This window comes from Carlito syrichta, unplaced genomic scaffold (assembly GCF_000164805.1).
Source record: "Carlito syrichta isolate Samal-C Ts95f unplaced genomic scaffold, Tarsius_syrichta-2.0.1 Scaffold306835, whole genome shotgun sequence".
Lineage (NCBI taxonomy): Eukaryota > Metazoa > Chordata > Mammalia > Primates > Tarsiidae > Carlito > Carlito syrichta.
In genome coordinates, this window is record NW_007250931.1 from 11,404 (window position 1) to 35,109 (window position 23,706).

At 47.7% G+C, this 23,706-nt stretch overlaps 2 protein-coding genes and 1 pseudogene across 3 annotated transcripts in view; 1 reads left to right on the forward strand and 2 right to left on the reverse strand.

Annotated features, from left to right (window-relative positions):
* Window positions 1-6,486: 6,486 nt before the first annotated feature.
* On the forward strand, window positions 6,487-19,917 carry SERPINF1 (serpin family F member 1). Of its 2 annotated transcripts, XM_008063412.2 has the most exons (8): window positions 6,487-6,673; window positions 10,841-10,932; window positions 13,090-13,288; window positions 13,872-14,027; window positions 14,433-14,636; window positions 16,141-16,283; window positions 18,590-18,800; window positions 19,540-19,917. In XM_008063412.2, the coding sequence occupies exons 2-8, from the start codon at window positions 10,849-10,851 to the stop codon at window positions 19,797-19,799; spliced, it is 1,257 nt and encodes a 418-aa protein (XP_008061603.1). In that variant the 5' UTR covers window positions 6,487-6,673; window positions 10,841-10,848; the 3' UTR covers window positions 19,800-19,917. The 2 variants fall into 2 exon arrangements, with proteins under 2 accessions (XP_008061603.1, XP_021570871.1); XM_021715196.1 differs by lacking the exon at window positions 10,841-10,932.
* Window positions 16,504-16,749, reverse strand: LOC110596100 (annotated as a pseudogene).
* A 1,913-nt stretch (window positions 19,918-21,830) lies between the features above and the next one.
* SMYD4 (SET and MYND domain containing 4) overlaps window positions 21,831-23,706 on the reverse strand; it is a 42,434-nt gene continuing 40,558 nt past the window's right edge. The window contains exon 11 of the mRNA XM_008063413.1: window positions 21,831-22,548. Coding sequence (XP_008061604.1) covers window positions 22,395-22,548 — 154 coding nt within the window. The 3' untranslated portion in view covers window positions 21,831-22,394. The remainder of the gene's footprint in view (window positions 22,549-23,706) is intronic.

Here is a 23,706-nt window from a genome sequence, read left to right on the forward strand (position 1 = left end):
GAGCCCAGCAGGTTGAGGCTGCGGTGGCCGGGAGCGGCCACTGCACTCCAGTCTGGGCGATGGAGTGAGACTCCAACTCAAAAAAAAAATAAATAAATAAATAAATAAATAAATAAATAAATAAATAAAAAAAGAAGCTGGGTTCGGTGGCTCAGCCTGTAATCCCACGCTTTGGGAGGCTGAGGTGAGTGGATTGCCTGAGCCCGCGGATTTGAGACCCGCCTGGGCAACTTTGCAAGACCTCATCTCTACAATAAATCAAAAAATTAGCCTGGTGTGGTAGCGCGTGCCTGTAGTTCCAGCTACTTGGAAGGCTGAATTGGAAGGATCGCCGGAGCCCAGCAGGTTGAGGCTGCGGTGGCTGAGAGCATGCCACTGCACTCTGGTCTGGGTGACAGAGTGGGACTCCAACTCAAAAAACAAAAAAGAAAGAAAGAGAGAAAAAAATAATAAAAACCGAATTCAGGATGGTTGTTATGGGGACAGGGGAAGGATTAAATAGGAGATATAGGGCTGTCACTATTTTGAGAATATTTCTCAGACTGGACACGAGTATTATAAATTTATTATACTTTTTTGTATGTCCTATTATTTTCTAATAAATTATAAAGAAGATCTCTGTTCTGTTTGATCACTATGAAGGGAGTATGTCCTGCTACTGTCAAAGGTGAGACCTCCACCTGTGTACCTCGAGGGCTTTGCTCACAGAAGCCTATCTCCTGCATGGTCGGTGCAGTGTCCTTCCCTGAAGGATCCTTCCCCAGCCTTCATTTTATTTTGTTATTTTTATTTTTATTTATTTTTTTGAGCCAGAGTCTCACTCTGTCGCTCAGGCTGGAGTGCAGTGGCACACTCAAGGCCACCGCAGCCTCGACCTGCTAGGCTCAGGCGATCCTTCCACCTCAGCCTTCCAAGTAGCTGGAACTATAGACATGTGCCACCACACCTGGCTAATTTTTCTTGATTTATTGTAGAGACGAGGCCTCACCAAGTTGCTCAGGTTGGTCTTGAACCCCTGAGCTCAGGCAGTCCTCTCACCTCAGCCTGCCAAAGTGCTAGGATTACAGGCGTGAGCCACCACGCCTGGTGATTTTTATTATTTTCATGTATTTCTTTTACCTTCACGATGTAAATTTTAATCCCTAAGTGATATATAGTGTTGCTTTATAAGCTTTTAAATCTTAGGGAAATGTATTATACTGTTAGTCTCCTCCTGCAACGTGTAAGACTCCACATTGGGAGATGAATCTGTGTTGATATGTGAGTCTTTGCTTCATTATTTTTCATGACTGTAGACTTTCCCAGTCTTGATCTAGTGGCCTGTTGATAGATATTTATTTATTTATTGTAAGTCAGAATCTCACTCTGTTGTCCAGGTTGGAATGCAGTAACATATAGCCACTGCAGCCTCCACCTGCTGGGCTCAGGTGATCCTTCCACCTCAGCCTTCCAAGTATCTGCAACCACAGGCATGCACCACCACACCCAGCTAGTTTTTATTTTTTTATTTTATTTTGAGACAAGGTTTCACCATGTTGTTCAAACCCGTGGGTTCAGGCAATCCTCTCGCCTCTGCCTCCCAAAGTACTGGGATTACAGGCATGAGCCACCAGGCCCGTTGGTTTTTATTATTATTTTCTTCTTCTTCTTTTTTTTTTTGAGTTGGAGTCTCACTGCTGCCCAGGCTGGAGTACAGTAGCATGCTCACGGTTTCTGCAGCCTTGACCTGCTGGGCTCAGGTGATCCTTCTGCCTTAGCCTTCTAAGTAGCTGGAACTACAGGCATGTGCTACCACACCTGACTAATTTTTTGATTTATTGTAGAGACGAGGTCTCACTAAGTTGCCCAGACTGGTCAGGTAATCCTCTTGCCTCGGCCTCCCAAAGTGCTGGGATTACAGATTTGAGCCACTGAGCCCTGCTTCATTATTTTTCATGGTTGTAGACTTTCCCAGTCTTGATCTAGTGGCCTATTGATAGATATTTAGGGGGCTTTCATTTTTTGCCACTACAATCAATGCTGCTATGACATTCTTGTATATGCTTCCTTGTGCACATATATGGAAGTCTTTTGGCTCACATTTTTAGGAGTTTGAATTGCTGAATTGTAGTTTGGGTTCGTCCATCTTTAACTACCAGGGCTGCCACATACAACTATGCACAGCTTTGACATTTATTGCCAACTTGTTCTTAAAAGTGGGTGGATTAATATATAGAGGGTGCCAAAAAATGCATACACATTTTGAGAAAGAAAAAAACTGTATTAAAATTGTAATATGTGGCTGGACGCAGTGGCTCACACCTGCAATCCCAGTACTTTGAGAGGTGGAGGTGAAAGGATTGTCTGAGTCCAGAGGTTTGAGACCAGCCTGGGCAACGTGGTAAGACCTCATCTCTATAATACATAAAAAAATTAGCCAGGCATGGTGGCACGCACCTGTGGTTCCAGCTACTTGGAAGGCTGAGGCGGAAGGATTGCCTAAGCCCAGCAGGTCAAGGCTGCGGTGGCTGTGAACATGCCACTGCACTCCAGCCTGGGGGACAGAGTGAAACTCTGACTCAAAAAAAAAAGATTTAATACTCAATATATACTGATAATAAAAGATGAATACAAGTCATGTTTGACTTCTACAATTACAAGAGGTGCTCAAAGTGGTTACCATCAGCATTCAGACACTTCTGAGTAAGATGAACTAAAAGTAACACATAGATAACAGCTCTTAAAATGTCTATACTTTTTTTGGCACCCCCAGTGTACCAGCAGGGTATAAGAGATCCGGGTTGTCCACATCCTCACCAACACTTGGTGTTTTGTCAGACATTTACATTTTGCCGATCTAATGAGCATGAAATAAAATTTCCTTATGGTTTTAATTTGCAATCCTTGATTACTAGTGAGGATAAAACATCTTTTCATAGTTTATTGGCCACTTAGGATTCTTCTGTGAATTACCTGGCTCTATTTTTCTGTTGAATTGTTTTTCTTTTTCCTCACTGATTTATAGTCCTTTCTATATTGCAGTCAGTAATCTGTTTTGCCAGTTATCGGTGTTACAAATATTTTCTCCCAGTGGGAGTCTTGTCTTTCACATTGTTTTATGGTACTTTCACATGGAAGTTTTTAATTTTAATGCCAAGTTTATCAATCTTTTCTTTGATAATTTGTGCTTTTTTTTGGTGTCTTATTTTTTTTTTAACTTTCCTACACAGAGATCACAAAGGGATTCATCTATATTTTCTTCTAAAATGTTTGCAATTTTGCCTATTGTATATGTGTGTATTATGCTTTTTAAAGCATATATTTCTAAAAGGGTACACAGGAAAGAGAGTAACACCAGCTGCTCCTGGGAGTAGAATCCAGTGATTGGAGATCGGAATGAAAGGAAGACTTTTCACTGTATACCTTTTGTTGCTTTAGAGTTTTGAACCAAGTGAACAAAATACCTATTAAAAATAAGTAAATAACTTAAATAAGAAGTTACTAGAAAAGATTCTGCAGAAACAAATGGTTTTTCACATTTAAATTTCTAATGCACCTAAAGTTAGTGTTTGTGTATGGCGTGAGATAGGGATTCAGTATTAATATGTCCACATGGACAGTCATTCATCCTAACATCACTGTTGCTTTCCCCTGGACTGCCTTTCCCAACTTTCTATGCTTGCTTAGCTTGCTCTAATTCACCCTTCAAGACTCAGCTTAGATTCATAGATTCCAACAATGCTGACATTATACCATAGAGCAGTGCTGTCTCATAGAAATATAATGTTCCTGGGCATGGTGGCATGCACTCGTAATCCCTGCACTTTGGGAGGCGGATGCAGGAAGATTGCTTGAGTCAAGGAGTTCAAGGTTGCATTGAGCTGTGATTGTACCAATACTTTGCAGCCTGGGTAACAGAGTGAGACCTCAACTCAAAAAACAAATTAAAAAAAGAGGCCCGGTGCAGTGGCTCAAACCTGTAATCCCAGCATTTTAAGAGGCCAAGGTGAGAGGACTGCCTGAACCCAGGAGTTCGAGACCAGCCTGGGCAACTTGGTGAGATCTCATCTCTACAATAAATAATAATAATAAAATTAGCTGGGCGTGGAAGCGTGTGTCTGTAGTTCCAGCTACTTGGAAGACTGAGGTGGAAGGATCACCTGAGCTCAGCAGGTCGAGGTTTCAGTGGGTGTGAGTGTGTCACTGCACTCCAGCCTGGGCAATAGAGTGAGACTCCAACTCAAAAAAGAAAGAAAGAAAGAAAGAAAGAAAAGAAATAGAGTGCAAACAACATATGTGATTAAAAATGTCCTAGAAGGCGGGAGTGGTGGCTTACACCTGTAATCCCAGCACTTTGGGAGGCCAAGGCGAGAGGATTGCCTGAGCTCCTGGGTTCAAGACCAGCCTGGGCAACTTGGTGAGACCTCATCTCTACAATAAGTCAAAAAATTAACTGGGCATGGTGGTGCACACCTGTAATTCCAGCTACTTGGAAGGCTGAGGCAGAAGGATTACCTGAGCCCAGAAGGTTGAGGCTGCAGTGGCCATGAGCATGCCACTGCACTCCAGCCTGGGTGATAGAGTGAGACTCCAATCCAAAAAAAAAAAACAAAGTCCTAGTAGCCACATTAAAAGAGAAATAAGTTAATTTTTACAATATATTTTATATAACTCAGTATATGTAATCAATGTAAAAATTATTGCATATCAAGATTTTTTTCTGAGCCTGCTTCATCTGGAGAAAGTATTCAAAATCTGGTGTGTATTTTACACATATGGCAGGTCACAATTTAGACTAGTAACATTTCAAGTGCTCTGTAGCATATACAGTAGTGGCTACTGTATCGAATAGTGCAGCCATAGAGACTTACTGTCCAAGAATGTTTTGCCTTATATTGGGACGATCTGTTCTTTTTTTTTTTTTTTAGTTGGAGTCTCACTCTGTCACCCAGACTGGAGTGCAGTGGCCGCTCCCGGCCACCACAGCCTCGACCCGCTGGGTTCTGGCAGCCTCGACCCGCTGGGTTCTGGCAATCCTTTCGCCTCTGCCTTCCCAAGTAGCCGGAATTACAGGCATGCGCTACCATGCCCGGCTGATTTTTTGGTTTATTGTAGAGATGAGGTCTCGCCAAGTTGCCCAGGCGGGTCTCGAACCCGCGGGCTCAGGCAATCCACTCACCTCAGCCTCCCAAAGGCACGGGATTACAGGCTGAGTCACCGAGCCCGGCTTGGGACGATCTGTTCTTATATCAGCCTCTGTTATTAGCCATTAAGCTTCTGAAGGGTGGCACCGAGTCTCAGTCATCTGCATCCTCCTTCTCCTCTGCATACCTAGCACAGTGCTGTGCAGAGAGGTACTCCACAATTTTTGTTGAAAGGGACTGAACTCTGACTGTTGACACACTCTTCCTTATATAAAACTGAACCTTGTCCGCTGGCAAGTTCTACCCGGGAGCCCTAACTCTGCTCCCTGGAGCCTCTCATGAGGTTCTCATGAGAATATTTGAAGGTTTTCCTGAATTTTCTCTTCCTTGAGCTATGTATCCCAGACCACCTCTCCTTTTCTGAATGACTATTGGACTTTCTTGGCCAGGACTCATACCTGCTTAGAAAACATTTTGTGATAGTCTTGAATTATTTCCTATGTCAGTGTTTTCCTTTACTTTTTTTTTTTTTTTTGGAGTTGAAGTCTCACTCTGTTGCCCAGGCTAGAGTGCAGCGGCACATTCACTGCCACTGCAACCTCGACCTGCTGGGCTCAGTTGATCCTTCCAAGTAACTGGAACCACAGGCATGTGCCACCACTCAGCTAATTTTTTGATTTATTGTAGAAATGAGGTCTTACCAAGTTGCCCAGGCTGGTCTCAGACCTCTGGACTCAGGTCATTCTCTCACTTTGGTCTCCCAAAGTGCTGAGATTACAGGCTTGAGTCACCACGCCCAGCCTCCTTTACACCTTGAAAATCTGGAGGCAAGCCCGGTCTATGAGTTCTCCTGTGCCTAGCTTGGAGTTATGTACATTGGAGACCTCCTCTCAAGGCCAATGAGTCCAGTACATCCCATTTCTTCCTCTGGTCAGATATTTTCTCCACGCCCTTTCTAATCTTCAGAAATCACAGACTGAGTTTTTAATAAAGCTTGCAGACATTCCAGTCCCATCCCTTTATTTTTCAGCCAAGGGAAAGGAGGACCCATGGGAGTTAGCTTGCCCCAGATTCCAATTAGTGCCAGAGCCAAGGGCCAGGAAGAACCAGAGTCCCATATTGAGCAGTGTTTTTTCTCTACTCCACCTGCCTGCCATCTGGGTCTGCCCCTATAAGGCACTTGCTCCGTAATTTTCCCACCTAGGCTGGCCAGGGTATCCTCTGGGACTGACCAAGTTGCAAGGAGTCCCAGCAGTCGTTGAGGAAAGCCAGGGCCATGAAGGAAGATCTGGTGGAGGAGGGTGTGCGAATGTGTGTGTCTTGGGGGTATGGAGTGGCAGCACAGCAGTGGGTTAAAGTTAACACCAGACAATGATGCAATCACAGAATCCAAATCGAGTGCAGGTCGCTTTAAGAAAGGAGCAACTGTAATCTGAAGCCTGCTGGACGCTGGATTAGGAGGCAGCAAAAAAAGCTCTTGTGCTTGCTGGAGCCCCCTCAGTGTGCAGGCTTAGAGGGACCTAGGCTGGGAGTGGAGCTGCAACCCACAGGTAAAGCAGCTCCCTGGCTGATCTGCCTGTCAGGGAAGACGGGAGAGGCTCCCCTGGGCTGGGGCATGGGGGAGAGGCAGGGGCACCCTAGGGAGCAGAAAAGAGGGGTGCAAGGGAGAGGAAGTGGGGAGACAGCAGCTTGTGCAGTTTGGGCCAGAGGGTGGGTGAATGAGAGAGGGCAGAGGGAGCAGGGGAGCAGAAGGTCAGGACCCACTGATCCCCCCCACCAATAGAAGAGGCCGGAAAGACTTTTGAATGAAGGGAGTGGAAAATATTCCAGGGTGGTGGTGGTGAAGAAGGGGGAACTAAGTTGCTGGGTCAGGTCTTAGCAGCTCCCCAAAGAGGCTGGGGCCCTGAGGGAAGGGAAGGAGGCTCTCAGGGGGCTGCTTCCACCAGGGGTATCAGGAAGGTAGTCCCCCTGCAGTTCAGCCCTTGCTTCCACTCCCTGGGCTCTCAGCTTTTTTTCAAAATCCACTGGCGCTGATTACAAAGATAATTTCCCAACACCACCAAGCAGCTGGCCTGCTGAGCCCTGCCTGAGGGCTGGGATGGAGTGCAGCTGGGTCCTTCTGGCCAGCCCCTACCCTTTCTCTTTGACCAAATTAGTTGTGAGTAAAAGCTGGGAGACCCATGAGGTTGTGGCCTCTCACAGGCAATGCTCACTATTTAGCCCAGCCAGTGTGTGGGGTCTGGGGGCCTGGCTGCCCCCCTTCTGCTCCCCGAGGCAAGCCGCAGCAGGGGCAGGTCTCCACCAAAGAAAAGCTGCGGGCTTCCTAGAAGCCCACCACTGTCTGGCCCATGCCCATTCACCAGGGGTTTAGTCCCAGGATGGGGGTTGAGGGGTGGTGAGGAGGCAGAGGGGGCCCAAGGAGTCCTATTTCTAGGGCTGGCTCCTCTGGAGTACGGGGAGGTGCAGCTCTGGGGTACCCTGGCCTGGCTCATTCAGGTTCCAAGACTTCAGGGAAGAACATTGTCTGGGCGCTGGTGGGGTCACCATGGGTGGGCCATTTCCCTCCCAGAGAGAGAGGAGAGGGAGGTGCCTTCCCTGCACTGTCTTTAAGGTTCACTGTTGTACCGCTTGAAGGCTGTGTGGTTCTGGGAGGAGAAGGAGAAGGAGGGGGATGGATGTTTGTCTCATAACTGGGTTTAATCTGAAACACATGTATTGGCTTGAGTTTATCCTAGCTTGGAGGCCAGATCACAAAATCCCAGTTCCTGTGTTTCTTGATTTGGGCAGAAAGTAAGGCCTGACCTTGGCCTAGCAGGGAGGGTATCTACCTCCTCCCATGCCCTCCCCCACCTGGTAGGGCTGGAGTCTGGTTTGGATACTGCCCTTTGGACAGGATGGCATCATTGTCGCTGTGCCCTTGGCCAGCCAACGGTCGCCTGCTCCAGCCCACAGAACAATTACCTTGTCAGGGTGTTGCGTGTGCTCTGAGGACGCTCCACGTGGACCCTCACTCTCTGCCCTCGCACTGCCCTTGTAGGGGGATTTTAGTAAGCTCTCCCCTTCTCTCATCCCTATGGCCTGAGTAGAAGATCCTCAGGCAGACCCCTGTCCCTTCCCCTGCAGGCTCTCTCACCTCACCTCAGCCTGTCCACAATGTGACAATGATCAATCACTCGACCTGGGGCTCTGGTCAAGCTCTGTAGGGACTAATGCCTCACCTTCAAGTATATTGAATTGTGAATGCAGCTTCCTTAAATATGGCATCAGGGTGACCCTGTCTCCTCTCTTAATTCATACCCCAGGCAGAGGGTCTGGAGCTAACAACTTTTCCTCTAGTCTTGCCTCCCATGCATCTCACTGAATTTTTAGTCTCCAATAAACCAGTCTTCTGAGGCTCAGGAGAGGGAGGCTCCTGCCAGCTTTGGGTGGGGCCGGCCGGGTGGAGACCAGCTGTTAAGCCTGGATAGTGTTGAGGTCTTTAACTGCACTGCAGAAAGCTATTCCTGCTGTCTCCATGGGTTTCTCCACGTGCAGGAGCAGCTGGCTGAGAGGACAGTGGTCTGTGGAGTTCCCACTCAGAGACACACACTCACGAGGTTTAGAAAGAAACTAGGCTGGTTCCTGCTGGCAGTCTGGCCTTAAGATGAGCAAACTTGCCAGGAGTGATAGCTTATGCCTGTAATGCCAGCACTTTGGGAGGGGAGGCAAGAGGATCGCCTTGGTCCAGGGGTTTGAGACCAGCCTGGGCAACTTGGTGAGACCTCATCTCTACAATAAATAAAAAAAATTAGCCAGGTGTGGGGGTGCATTCCTGCGATTCCAGCTACTCGGAAGGCTGAGGTGGAAGGATTGCCTGAGCCCAGCAGGTCAAGGCTGCGGTGGTTGTGAGCGTGCCACTGCACTCCAGCCTGGGTGGCAGAATGAGACTCCAACTCAAAAAAAAGAGATGAGCAAACTCAGGCAATCTTTTTCCTTTGTTGCCTTTCATGGTCTACAATATTGTCTAGTGGATTATCAGACTTAGTTTTAAGGACTTTAGCCAACAATCACATGCCACACTCCCAAATTTTCTGATCCAATTTGTTCTGGGAAGTCAGAAAAGTATGCGTGTTGTGTGGGTGGGTGTTTGTGTGTATATAAAAGGATAATGAAGAGGGTTGGGTGCAGTGGCACATGCCTGTAATCCTAGCACTTTCAGAGGCTGAGGTAAGAGGACTGCTTGAGCCCAGGAGTTCAAGACCAGCCTGGGCAACCTAGCAAGACCTCATCTCTACAAAAAAAAAAAATGAGCCAGGTGTGCATGCCTGCAGTCCCAGCTATTTGGGAGGCTGAGGAGGGCAGACCACTTGAGCCTGGACATTCAAGGCTGTAATGTGCAATAATTGTGCCTGTAAATAGCCACTGAACTTCAGCCTGGGAAACATAGTGAGACCACACTTAAGAACTTTAAAAAAAGGAAAAAGGATACAATTGAGATTTGAACCCAGGTCCTCTAACCCTAGACCTGGTATTCATCTGAGAGGAAAAGCTCTTGAGATGACACTGTCTGAGAAGGGAATGAGCATCCTTATGAGAACACAGGTTTGAGGTCAGAGGAATGCAAGAAGAGTGTTTGAGAATTTGGAGGAGAAAACAGGAGCTAGACTGAGGCCTCCATTCTTGGCATTCTATGATTTTATGGAGGAGACCTGGGTTCTTGCCCTTCTCTGTGGAGATATTGCCCTAAATCCTATCACATGAGCTGGCCTGCTGCCTCCAGAAAAAAGCCTTAGTTTCCTGCCCCCCAGTGTTGTTTTTTTTTTTTTTAGAGACAGGGTCTCATTCTGTTGTCCAGGCTGGAGTATAGCAGTGTGATCATGGTTCACTATAGCTTCAACCTCCTGGGCTCAAGCAATTCTCCTGCCTCAGCCTCCCAAGTGGCTGGGACTACAGGTGCACACTACTGCACCTGGTTAATTTTTTTTTTTTTTTTTTTTTTAGTTGAAGTCTCACTCTGTCACCCAGGCTGGAGTATAATGACATGAACATGGCTACCGCAGCCTCGACCTGCTTGGCTCAGGGGATCATTCTGCCTCAGCCTTCCAAGAAGTTGGGACTACAGGGCACGCCACCACAACTGGTTAAATTTTTTGATTTATCACAGAGAAAAGGTCTTGCCATGTTGCCCAGGATGATCTTGAACTCCTGAGCTCAGGCAATCCTCTTGTCTCCACCTCTCAAAGTGCTGAGATTATGGGTATGAGCCACTGCACCTGGCCTAATTTAAACAATTTTTTTAGAGACAGGGTCTTGCTATCTTGCCCAAGCTGGTCTCAGGCTCCTGGCCTCAAGTGATCCTCCTGCCTTGGCCTCCCAAAGTGTTGGGATTATAGGTGTAAGCCACCGTACCCAGCCCACATTTGTGTTAGACCATATTCCACACAGAGGAGCCCTACTGGAGCTGGGATTTCTAGAAGCTTTGGGTTTGATGGTGGGTTCCCTGACACAGACAATGGGAAGAAGGCTTACAGTGTGACGGTGGGCCATGAGGCAGGTGGTGGTGTGGGAGGACTTTGCTGGGAGGGAGGGGTCATCAAACTGTCCAGGCTAGGGGGGCTGCTGCAAGGAAGGTGCCTAGTCCCGCCTATCCCCTGCTCCCTGGCCAGGGTGGCCTGGCAGGGCAGGTGGGGGTGGGGGTGGGTAAGGAGAGGGCATGCTGCCACGTGCTTTTCTTGCAGGCCCCAGGATGCAGGCCCTCGTGCTACTCCTCTGGACTGCAGCCTTCCTCGGGCACAGCAGCTGCCAGAACATTGCCAGCAGCCTGGAGGAGGTTTGTAGGGGTAGGTGGGCATGGGGTGGTGGTGGGGGAGATCAGTATTCACAGCCCCTCCTCAGCAGGCAGCATGAGACAGGCGGGGAGCTGGGCACCTGGGTTCCAGGCCAGGCTCTGGCCTTTATTTCTCTAGGACCTAGGTATCTCTAGCAGCAAAACAGAGAAAATGTTTTATCTTGTCTTTCAGGAGACAGAGTGGGGACAAAAATAAGACTCCAAAAAGTGAAAAGCCAAAGTTCTTTAATAAGCCAGGACTGTCCCTTAGGTAAAGACCCTTTCTCATTACCCTGTCTCACTAGTGGGCTCACTGAGTAAGTGGTGTTCTCAGGGATTAGTTCGGATACTAACCAGGGATGCAGCAGGGGATGAGAGAGTGTGGACAGAGCTCTCCTTCCCAGAGAGCACAGTTGGGTTGCAGGCACATGGAGGGAAGCCTATGCCATAAGGTGGTGGAGGGGGGGGTCTGTCACATGAGGGATAAGGGCAGCTGGGTGTACTGGCAGGAGCCCTGGACTTTGTCATGAGGTCCGAGTTTGAATTCTGACTTGCTCTCTCACTGGCTGTGACCGTAGACAGGTCCCTCTTTACCTCAATAGGCTTTCTTACCTGTAACAATAAAATAAAAATACCCTTTCTTGCAGGGCCATGTGGCCATCTGTGTATTTCTCAGCTACCGTACAGCTACTCTGTAGTGCTGGGGAAAGGTGGAAATAGAAAGACTCAGTTCAAGAACTCAGTCTGAGTTGGGTTCGGTGGCTCAGGCTGTAATCCTGTGCCTTTGGGAGGCTGAGGTGAGTGGATTGCCTGAGCCCGTGGGTTCGAGACCCGCCTGGGCAACTTGGCGAGACCTCATCTCTACAATAAATCAAAAAATTAGCTGGGCGTGGTAGCGCGCGCCTGTAGTTCCAGCTATTTGGAAGGCTGAGGCGGAGTGATCGCCGGAGCCCAGCAGGTCAAGGCTGCGGTGGCCGGGAGCGGCCACTGCACTCCAGTCTGGGTGATGGAGTGAGACTCCAACTCAAAAAAAAAAGAGACTCCAACTCAAAAAAAAAAAAAAAAAAGAACTCAGTCTGTTGAGATGTTAGTCTTGTGGGTTATCACACAGATGCACCCACAAGTATGAAATGAAGTGATTCAAATGAGAAGAACTAACAAAGAACCTGGCACGTGGTAGGTTAAGAAGTGGTAGCTGGCCTGGCTCGGTGACTCAGTTTGTAATCCCAGCACTTTTGGAGGCCGAGGCGAGAGGACTGCCTGAGTTCAGGGGTTCGAGACCAGCCTGGACAACTTGGTGAGACATTATCTCTACAATAAATCAAAAAATTAGCCAGGTGTGGTGACAGGTGCCTGTGGTTCCAGCCTGTAATCCCAGCACTTTGGGAGGCCGAGATGAGTAGATTGCCTGAGCCCGTGGGTTCAAGACCAGCCCGGGTAACTTGGCGAGACCTTGTCTCTTCAATAAACCACAAAATTAGCCAGGTGTGGTAGCGTGCACCTGTATTTCCGGCTACTTGGAAGGCTGAGGCGGAAGGATCACTGGAGTCCAGCAGGTCAATGCTGGGGTGGCCATGAGTGTGCCACTGCACTCCAGCCTGGGTGACAGAGTGAGACTCCAACTAAAAAAACAAACAAAAAAACAACAAAAAAGAAGTGATAACTGAATCTGAAAAAGGGTCAGAAAACCAACCGGTCCCTGTTGGTAGGGGTGTACAGGGAAAATCGGAGATGAGGAAGAGACATCTGACCAGGGCCACACGAGACAGGGAGCGTTTGATAGGAAGGTCTGGCAGAGGCCTGGGAGCAACAAGCAAGGCTGAGCAGATGGGCAGCCGGTTTGGCCTGAGTACAGGGTTTCTTTGTGAGGAGGGGGGAAGATTCCTTGCCAATTATTTTCAAAGTGTGTCACGGCTTGTGGCTTACAGGTCACAAGCATTTAAACCTGACCAGCTAATCTCTCTTCTGGGCAGCCTGTCCCCAGTGAGCTCATGCATAATCAGGGAGTGCAAGCTCACTCCAACACCAGGTAGGGCCAACATTAGGAAGGGCAGCCCCCAGGGGCCAGCACGACAGTCCACACAAAGCCACAAGGGGATGGTCACTGCTCATCTCCACTGGTCCTTGTACTCACATCCAGGACTTCCTGTCTCCTGCCAGGGCTCCCCAGCCCCAGATAGCACAGGGGTGCCGGTGGAGGAGGAGGACCCCTTCTTCAAAGTCCCTGTGAACAAGCTGGCAGCTGCTGTCTCCAACTTCGGCTACGACCTGTACCGCGTACGCTCCAGCATGAGCCCCACGACCAATGTGCTCCTGTCTCCACTTAGTGTGGCCACAGCACTCTCTGCCCTCTCACTGGGTGAGTACTCAGTACAGAAAGCCACCCCCCAGGCAGACCTGAAGCGGACCTACCTGGTGTCTGTGCATATGTGTCTCTAAGCCCTGGAGACAATTCAGCTCAGGAATAGGCACAGAGCCACTGGGAGGCTGGCTCCCGGGGGTCAACACTTAGCCATTCACTCCTCAAACAAGTTCCTACTGTGTGCCAACCATTCACCTAGGCTCTGGAGACAAACCCACCTACTAGCAGACATGAGCTGTCCTCACTGAGGTCATAGCTGGGTTCACAGGGGAAATGAATCAACAGGTAACTACAGAATAGTCTCAAGTGCTGTGATGGGAGAAGTACAGGGCCTTGTGCCTCTCACACCCACCCTTACCTCTCTAGGCCTGATGTCTTTAGCCTGTTTCAGGAAATTCTCTCAGGATGCAGTCACTATTTCTTCCATTGTCTTCAGATTCCTTGCCTATATAGGATGTCTCTAAAATCAGCCTACTTGGGCCCTAAGCAAAGAGAGTAAGAATCTGGCATCCCTGTCCTGGAAGAGGGCCTGACTTGGGCCCAGGGGCAGTCATGGAGGTTCACAACTTGTCTCTGGCAGGAGCGGAACAGCGAACGGAGTCCATCATTCACCGGGCTCTCTACTACGACCTGATCAACAACCCAGACATCCATGGCACCTACAAGGAACTCCTTGCCACCGTCACTGCCTCTCAGAAGAACCTCAAGAGTGCATCTCGCATCATTTTTGAGAAAAGTGAGTCTCCGTTCTAGCCTGGGCTGCTTGGGGAGTATGGGCTCTATGCTTCAGGCTGCGAGTTTCTTTCTAAAGAGCAGATCATGTCTACTTACAACAGGTCTGACACTGGTGGGCAGGAAGTGTCTGTGAGCCCAGAGAGGATCAGAAAGAGGAAGTGGGTTGCGGGAGACAGCGGGAGGGATGGGGAGGCAGTAACATGAAGAGGAACGGCAATGAGTGGAATCTGTTGTTCCCTGTCCAGTGCCTGGGGATGCCGGAAGGGGTCCCAGCAAGTCACAGGAAGATGCTGGGCAGAAAGCTGGGGCCTACTGAGAGATAAACCAGAACCCTAGCCTGGCATGCTCTCAAAGAGAGGATGCTGGTTCAGTTTCGTACACTAACCTCTGCTCTACCTCTTCTCAGGGCTGCGGATAAAGTCCAGCTTTGTGGCACCACTGGAAAAGTCATATGGGAGCAGGCCCAGAATCCTGACTGGCAACCCTCGACTGGACCTTCAGGAGATGAACAGCTGGGTGCAGGCCCAGACAAAAGGGAAAATCGCTAGGTCCACGAAGGAAGTGCCCAGTGAAATCAGCATTCTCCTTCTCGGTGTGGCTTACTTCAAGGGTGAGGGCTTCTTCACTTGTTTTGTGGCTGAGGGTGGAGGGCAGACATCAGAGGGGGCTGGGAAAGAGGACATGTCCAAGACCTGCCCAAAACGAACGCAAGGCCAAAGCCAGAGGATCTGAGAACTGCACTTGCCTGAAGTGTATCTGCTTGTCATCATATCTAAGGCAAAGCGTGGGGACAAGAGGCTTGTGGAGAAAAAAACAGCAGAGAGGGAAAAAGAACAAACACTGGGCCTGTTTGGGGTCAGGCACTGTGCGGGATTTCTGACTTCCAAGTCAGACGAGGTTTAAATCTCAGAAAAGGATGGCTGACTGTAGAACTCTGCAGAAGTTTCGTAACCTTTCTGGGCCTGTTTTCTCATCTTTAACATGAGGATAATACACCTTATATATGTTGTCTCTAAGTCTTACAACAACCCCAGTACTGTACCAAGGACATGGCAGGTGGTCAACAACATCCTTTTCTAGGCTGTGGTGATATGCCCAGAGATCATTTCACAGGCCTAGTGTGTGGCCAGCCCCATTCAGATAAGGCCTTGCAGGGGGGTTGGGACAACCTACCCCTTAAAATGCTTTCCGCTGGGTGCGGTGGCTCACGCCTGTAATCTCAGCACTTTGGGAGGTGGAGGTGAGAGGACTGCCTGAGCCCAGGGGTTCAAGACCAGCCTAGGCAACTTGGTGAGAACTCGTCTCTACAATAAATAAAAAAAATTTAGTCGGGTGTGGTGGCACACACCTGTAGTTCTAGCTACTCGGAAGGCTGATGTGGAAGGATCAGCTGAGCCAGAAGGATTGCCTGAACCCAGCAGGTCGAGGCTGCAGTGGCTGTGAGTGTGCCACTGCACTCCAGTCTGGGGGACAGAGGGTGACTCCAACTTACAAAAAGAAAAAAAGCTTTGCAACTGGCTATCAGGCACCAGCAAGAGTAGACCCCTAAAACTCCTAGAGAAAAACCCAAATAGCTTCCTACTTCAAGCACTGATCTCCAGTGAGTGGAAGAACAGTTATAGATCCAGGGTATTAAAGGCCATATTAAACTCAAGGAGCTTGGTCATCAGCTCACTCTGTGAGTGTCAGCAAGTCACTTCACCTCTTGGCTTTGGTGCTTTTTTAGCTCTGAGAGAGGGATGATCAGAGGATCTCAAGGTCTCTTTCAGCTCTGACCTCCTCTGACGCTGTCGCCCAGAGACACCACTGTGGACACATACAAGTTTACTTTTCTCACAGGCTATGGCAGAACTTATATAATCCAGAGATTCAAATCAGCAAAATCAATGCATTTCCTTCTGGGTTTGCTTGCAGAAGGTACTCAGGGTTCTGGAAATTATTGTGGTCCATACCACACATGCTGAGACAGACTTATTCCCTGATGTGCAAGAGCCCCTGATGACTAAGATTCCTTTAGTTGGGCAATTTTCAACAACATGCTTTGGAGACACAGAGAGGTCCCACTGCTTTTCTGGTCTCCTGGGACTCACGACACTGCATTTGTTTCATTCCAGGGCAGTGGGTCACAAAGTTTGACTCCAGAAAGACCTCCCTTGAGGATTTCCACTTGGATGAAGAAAGGACTGTGAGAGTCCCCATGATGTCAGACCCTAAAGCTATTTTACGCTATGGCTTGGATTCTGATCTCAACTGCAAGGTCTGATAGGACAGGGTCGGTGGTGGGTGGAGGGAGGACAAAGAGAGGCAGAATGGTGTGGTAGAAATAGAATGACTCTTGAGATTTGACAGTTGTCTAAATTTTGCCCGCTGTGTGACTTTGAGCAAATTAATAACATCTTTGAGCCTTTCCTCTTTTTTTTTTTTTTTTGAGGTTGTCACTGTTTATTTATGACAAATGTTTCACACCCATGGTCCAGTCAAAAGTTTTTTGAGACAATGCCACTGGCCTTGGCCAATTGGAGAATGCAGTCATCAGACTCGCCCATTCTGCGAATGGCCCCACCAATAGCATAGGTTTTAAACTGGCCTTTAAACCTGCCGGTAACCTTGTCAACCTCCACCACATTCATCTGGATGGACGTGTGGTCCTTGGCACCAATGATGTGGTTGCTGGCAGAGCATTTCCGCAGCATGTACTTGAACTTGCCGGAGTCATTCTTCATGTCTAGGCCATGCTGCAAGCCCACAGAGAAAGCTTATTTATTTATTTATTTAAGAGACAGGGTCTTGCTATGTTGCCCAGGCTGGTCTTGAACTCCTGGGTTCAAGTGATCCTCCTGCCTTGGTCTCTCAAAGTGTTGGGATTATAAACATAAGCCAGCAATAGCCAGTATCCTCTTCTTAAGATAAAATGGGAGATAGTTATTAAAACTTATCCTCTCAGCATTTGTTGTAAGGATTAATAAAGTAATATAAAATAGGCCCTCAGATTGGGCACTTAAAGGTTGTTTTTGAGAACTTTTATATCTAGAATTCAAAGACAAATTTTGAAAAACTCACACATTCCAAATTGTTGGCATTCTAAAACTTTAGCTATACCTGACTAAATTCTAAGTTTTTTTTTTTTTTTTAAAGAGATAGGATCTTGGCCAGGCATGGTGGCTCAAGCCTGTAATCCCAGCACTTTGGGAGGCTGAGGCGAGAGGATTGCCTGAGCCCCTGGGTTCGAGACTAGCCTGGACAACATGGTGAGACCTCGTCTCTACAATAAATCAAACGATTAGCTGGGTGTGATAGCGCCTATAGATCTGGCTGCTTGGAAGGCTGAGGCAGGATTACTGGAGCCCAGCAGGTTGATGCTGGGGTGGCCATAGTATGCCATTGCACACTAGCCTGGGCAAGAGTGAGACTCCAACTAAAAAGAAAAAAAAAAAAAGAAATAGGATCTTGCTCTGTAACCCAGGCTAGAGTGCAGTGGTGCAATCACAGCTCACTGCAGCCTTGAACTCTTCGGCTCGAGTGATCCTCCCATTTCAGCCTCCTAGCTGGGACTACATGTATGCACCACCACACCCTGCTAATTTTTAGTAGATACTATGCTATGTTGCCCAAGCTGGTCTCAAACTCTTGGCCTCAAGCGATCAGCCTGTCTCAACCTCCCAAAGCACTGGGATTACTGGCATGAACCACCACACCTAGCCCTAAATCAGTAGTTCTTAACCTTTTTTTTGGGCCATGGATCTCTTTGGGAACCTGACAAACACTCAACCTGAAACACTCAAGAGACATGCCAAATGTGCAAATGTATACATTTCTTTTTTTTTTGAGTTGGAGTCTCACTCTGTTGCCCAGACTGGAGTGCAGTGGTCGCTCCCGGCCACCGCAGCCTCGACCTGCTGGGCTCCAGCGATCCTTCTGCCTCAGCCTCCCAAGTAGCCGGAATTACAGGCATGTGCTACCATGCCCGGCTGATTTTTTGATCTATTGTAGAGATGAGGTCTCGCTGCCCAGGCGGGTCTCGAACTCACTGGCTCAGGCAATCCACTCACCTCAGCCTCCCAAAGGTGCGGGATTACAGGCTGAGCCACCGAGCCTGGCTATATACATTTCTTTTTCTCCATGGATCTTGGGTTAAGAGCCTCTGTTCAATGGACCTATTTTATTGCTACTTCTGTACTGCTGTCCCCAATCACTCATTTCTAGTCCAGTGCTCTAAGAGTAACAGATGATCAGTAAATGTTGGCAGATGAATTCTGCAAGAAAACAAAGACCTAAAACTCAATTCTAGCTCCTTAGAACCATGGGAAAATATTCTCATATTCTCACAGGAGATAACTTCAGTTGGCATTAGGCTGAGGTAAAAACAAAAAACACAGCAGTAGCTAGCTACCTTGCTGCCAGAAAGCAATAACCTAGAAGGACAATTGTTAAATAGATTAGAAGCGGGTGGAAATTGAGGCCAGGGTCCCACCATAGGAGAGCAGAGGCAGCTCTTGGTGTATGTCTATCCCTAGGATCCTGGGGTCTAAAGTGCTAACTCAGGTGCTTCCTTGCTCGTTTCAGATTGCCCAGCTGCCCTTGACTGGAAGCATGAGTATCATCTTCTTTCTGCCCCTGAGAGTGACCCAGAACTTGACCCTGATAGAAGAGAGTCTCACCTCTGAGTTTATTCATGACATAGACCAAGAACTGAAGACTGTCCAAGCGGTCCTGACCATACCCAAGCTGAAACTTAGTTATGAAGGCGAAGTTACCAAGTCCCTGCAGGAGATGAGTATGTTTGCAAAACCCTTTTGCTCTTGGGGGTGGAGTGGGGTGGGGTGGGATGGGGTGAAGTCTTTGAGCCTTCTACCTTGCTAAGTCATGGAGCTCTTGAGTGGGAGGCCATGGATCATTACTTAATTCTCAGTGCTGGAAGGCTGAGCTGCTTTCCTCATCAGACTCATTCTTCAGCCCCATGAGTTCTGGATCTGTAGCAGGAGCTCAGAACTGCCTCTCAAGACAAGTCTGTTTGACCTGGTTTCTTTTTTTTTTTTGAGTTGGAGTCTCACTCTGTCACCCAGACTGGAGTGCAGTGGCCGCCTCTGGCCACGGCAGCCTCGACCTGCTGGGCTCCGGCGATCCGTCCACCTCAGCCTTCCAAGTAGTTGGAACTACAGGCGTGTACTACCATGCCCGGCTGATTTTTTGATTTATTGTAGAGATGAGGTCTCGCCAAGTTGCCCAGGTGGGTCTCGAACCCGTGGGCTCAGGCAATCCACTCACCTCAGCCTCCCAAGGCGCGGGATTACAGGCTGAGCCACCAAGCCCGGCTTGACCTGGTTTCTAATCTTAACCTCACTTGCTGTGTGCTCCTGGCCGAGTCACTGCCGAGTCCTGGCCAGCTCAGAGTACTACATACCTCACAGAAGGTCACAAGTGGTGCTCTACTCCCAACCTGTTTGCGATTGTATACCACCTTGGGGTGTTGGGTAAGGCAGGGTCTTAATGAAAATCTCTCTCAAACTCCGCAGAGCTGCAGTCCTTGTTTGATTCACCAGACTTTACCAAGATCACAGGCAAACCTATCAAGCTTACTCAAGTGGAGCACCGGGCTGGCTTCGAGTGGAATGAGGATGGGGCAGGACCAACCCCCAGCCAAGGGCACCAGCCTGCCCGTCTCACCTTCCTCCTGGACTATCACCTCAACCGACCTTTCATCTTTGTACTGAGGGACACGGACACAGGGGCTCTTCTCTTCATAGCCAAGATTCTGGATCCCAGGGATGCTTAATGCTCCAGTTTTATGTTCCAATACCCTAGAAGAAAACTCCAGTGGGATGGCAGATTATATATTACATGAAGGCTGCCCCTATGTTTCAATGTATGCAATAAAAGAGCTTTGTCCTTAACTTTTGTACTTTGTTCCTCCTATTTTGAGCTATGCTAAGTCTACTATGAAGATACTGCCTTTTAGGAATTTGTTGGTCCTATACTTATAGCCTGGTTCTATCTAATCTCTGCAGAAAGTTGCCATTTATAAGAACTTTTGAGGAAAGGTGGGGAGGGAGGGTGAGGGCTCAGAAGCTACCCACTGGGTACAATATTCACTATTTGGGGGATGTTGTATCCTGGTGAAGATTGGGGACACCCAAAGCCCAGTCCCCACCAGTATATCATATGTCCATGTAACAAACATGCACTTGTACCCCCTGAAACTACAATTTAAAAAACAACAGCAACAAAAAAAACATTTTAGTTACCTGTGTAATGCAGGAACTGCTTCTCTGCTCTGGGGGTATTTATGTACTAGGAGCACTAATCCTCCCAGGAGGGCATTTCCTACCCCCACAATCAGGGAAGCATACTTTTAAATAACAGATAAGACAGGGCAATTTGTACCTTCAGGAGATAAGTCATTTAAAGAAAGTTCCCAAGTACACATAAAACGGGACCTGATATGTAAAGATTCTAAACATATTCTCTGTGAGGAAGTATGCCTATTGCACAAGTACAGTGGAACTTTTCTTGGGAATGTGAAAACTGCCAAGTGTTTGGAATGGAGTAACTAGCAAAAAACTGTTCACAGAACTATATTCTTTTTTCCTTTCTTTTTTTCTGAGTTGGAGTCTCATAGTCACCCAGGCTGGAGTGCAGTAGCATGTTCACGGCCACCACAGCCTCAACCCGCAGGGCTCAGGTGATCCTTCCGCCTCAGCCTTCCAAGTGGCTGGAACTACAGGCATGCACCACCATGCCTGGCTAATTTTTCTTGTTTTATTGTAGAAATGAGGTCTTGCCAAGTTGGCCAGGCTGTTCACAAACTCATGAGCTCAGGCAATCCTCTCACCTCGGCCTCCCAAAGTGCTGGGATTATAGGCATGAGCCACTGAGCCTGGCCATTGAAAAAAAAAATTAGCTCTACCAAAAAAAATCTCACTGGCCACTCTGTTGCCACAATGAGTTACTAGAAAGGAGGAGAAATACAATTCTGTCTGCCCTTCATTCAACAAATGTTGTGTGCTAACTATATTCCAAACAGCTTCCTGAAGAGCTACTGCCAGGCATCTTCAGGGTTATTGATTTTCTGATTATAATGCTATGGTAACCAACAGGCACTTCTTAAGCATGGCCAAGGTAGGCAAGCTCTCAGAAGCAGTGTGGACCTGTGGCATCCTTTCCCATGAACGTGTCTGAACCACTCGGTCTCCAGTGGTGAAAAAGCAACCAGGGTTCAGAACCAGAGACTCCTGAAACCTTCAGACCAGAGTGGGGTCTGAAGTATCACCACACACCCCAGTGGAAGACAGTGAGCATTCCCACCTTCTGTCTCAAGTCTGACCCACAAGTGGCAATGTCCACACCCTCAACAGTTTCTGAGGTTTCCCCTCCCCCAGCAGTCATACTGTCTTTCATTTGCTGGCTTGCAGAGGTCTGATAGGAAATAAGTAATCTCTTTTCAGTCTTACTGACAAATAGAAGAACTCAGAAAGGAGGTACATGTGTTATAAGGTCTTACGACAAGTTTGATTTTCCTAGTGTTTGTTCAGTGCGTCTGCTAAGAGTATAAAGTGAAAGCCGGAGAATATAGACTAGAAACTGATAGGAAACAAATTGAAGTCAGGTGTTGTGGTGCGTGACTACAGTCCCAGCTACTTGGGAGGCTGAGGCAGGAGGATCGCTTGAGCCCAGGAGTTCAAGGCTGTAGTGAGCTGTGATTGTGCCACTGCAATCCAGTCTGAGTGACAAAGTGAAACCCTTGTCTCAAAAACAAAAACAAAAAACAAATTTATAGTTGTCATCCCAGGAAGAAATTGCTCAACAATAAAGTGGCTCCATATTTATTTCTCTATTCACAGTTTATACTCCAGCAATTTTAATGCAGGATTCGAGGAAGTAGATACCATAAGTGAAACTGTGTGTCTCTAGAGGTAAACAGCCTTACTGATTTCTTGCTTTATAATTATTTTTCAATTACAATACAACTACTAAGAGTTTAAGTTCCCACTGGAGTGGTGCACAACATTTCATTACTACTAGAAACCATAGGAAAGTTCCAGAAACAGACTATCATCATTTAGTGAAGTGGAATCCAGCCAAAACCCCAGGCTTACATCCAGATGCCTGCAGATCGGTTAAAATCCTTTTAAAGGATTTGTACTCTCCAGATACCAGTTTTTTCCAGGAAGTGGGAGTTTTTATTGGAGGACAGTTAACTAGTTCAAGAAACATTTGTTAAAATAGGTGAGTGTTTCTCTCCAACTTCAAGGCTCTCCAAGTCCTCCCTACCCCTCACACACAAAGGAAGTCCTGTCTTTCCTGCAGACAGCTCAGCAGCAACAGAACCTTTTTAACATGTTTTCCTGTGGGTCAAAGTTCCCTTGGGACTCTATACTGAAGGCCCCGCAGGGATGGGAGGCAGGTCCAGCAAACAGGATTTCATTTTTTGGAGCTCCTGGATCTCACCACTGCAAGGGCCATAGTGCACCAACAGAACCTCTTCTGCCTTTTGTATCGTGTTCAGAGCTTCAGGTACTGCAAACCTAAACCAAAGGACATAAGAGAAGTTAGTTTACTCATTCAGTTAAGCAAACATTAATTAAGGGCCTACTCACACACTGTGAAGAACACGAAGTTATACATGATCATTTCTGTCCTCGAGAATCTTACAAGCTAGAAGAGTAGGTGAGATGCTGTCACAAACACACTGGAAGTCAGAATTTGAGAAAAAAGTTATGAAAAAGAGTGTAGACTCCAGGATCCCGAGAAAAAAGGCAAATCTCAAAGCTTTCATCTGATATTTACCCCAAGGTTTACATAGCAGTCTTCATCTTAATGTAACCAAACTGATGCCTTACCTAACTCTGCAGCCTCTGATCCACTGGTTATCAGGTCCACCCTCCGTTGGTAATCTTAGGTTTAAGCCTAAGATTTAACACTTTCTCATACCAATGTACACTAATGGCAGTGTGTTATCAAGGCTGGAGGTATTCTATCCCAAAATACTGAAATTAGGACCTCCCAAAAGATCTCGATAGCACAAGTGGATGAGGCATCAGTTCAACACCCTGCTGTTGTTTCCTTTTATCCCTTAAAGCAGCGTTTCTCAACCTTTACATTATTGATATTTTGGGCCAGATATCGCATTGATACCAGATACTAGCACCTCTGGTCTTTGCACACTAGATGCCAGTAGCACGCCGCTTCCAAGTTGTGACAATAAAAAAGGTCTCCAGGCTGGGCACAGTGGCTCTTCCCTGTAATCCCAGACTTTGGGAGGCCAAGGTAGGAGGATCACTTGAGTCTAGGAATTTGAGACTGGCCTGGGCAACACAGCAAGACCCTGCCTCACTTTTAAAAAAAGTTAAAAAATTAGCAGGGCATGATGATACATGCCTGTAATCCCAATTACTTGGGCGGCTGAGCTGGGAGGATTATTTGAGTACGGAAGTTTGAGGCTGTAATGCACTCCAGCCTGGACAACAGAGTGAGACCTGCCTAAAAAAAAAAGGTGTCAGCCGGGCTCAGTGGCTCAGCCTGAAATCCCACGCCTTTGGGAGGCTGAGGTGAGTGGATTGCCTAAGCCTGCGGGTTCGAGACCCGCCTGGGCAGCGAGACCTCATCTCTACAATAAATAAAAAAATCAGCCGGGCATGGTAGTGCATGCCTGTAATTCCGGCTACTTGGAAGGCTGAGGCGGA

Excerpts from the sequence above, each read along its gene's own strand:
- SERPINF1 (XM_008063412.2), top strand. The coding sequence starts at position 10,849 with ATGCAGGCCCTCGTGCTACTCCTCTGGACTGCAGCCTTCCTCGGGCAC. Across the intron at positions 13,289-13,871 it reads ACTCTCTGCCCTCTCACTGG|GAGCGGAACAGCGAACGGAG; the intron begins GTGAGTACTCAG and ends TGTCTCTGGCAG. Across the intron at positions 16,284-18,589 it reads ATTCTGATCTCAACTGCAAG|ATTGCCCAGCTGCCCTTGAC; the intron begins GTCTGATAGGAC and ends TGCTCGTTTCAG.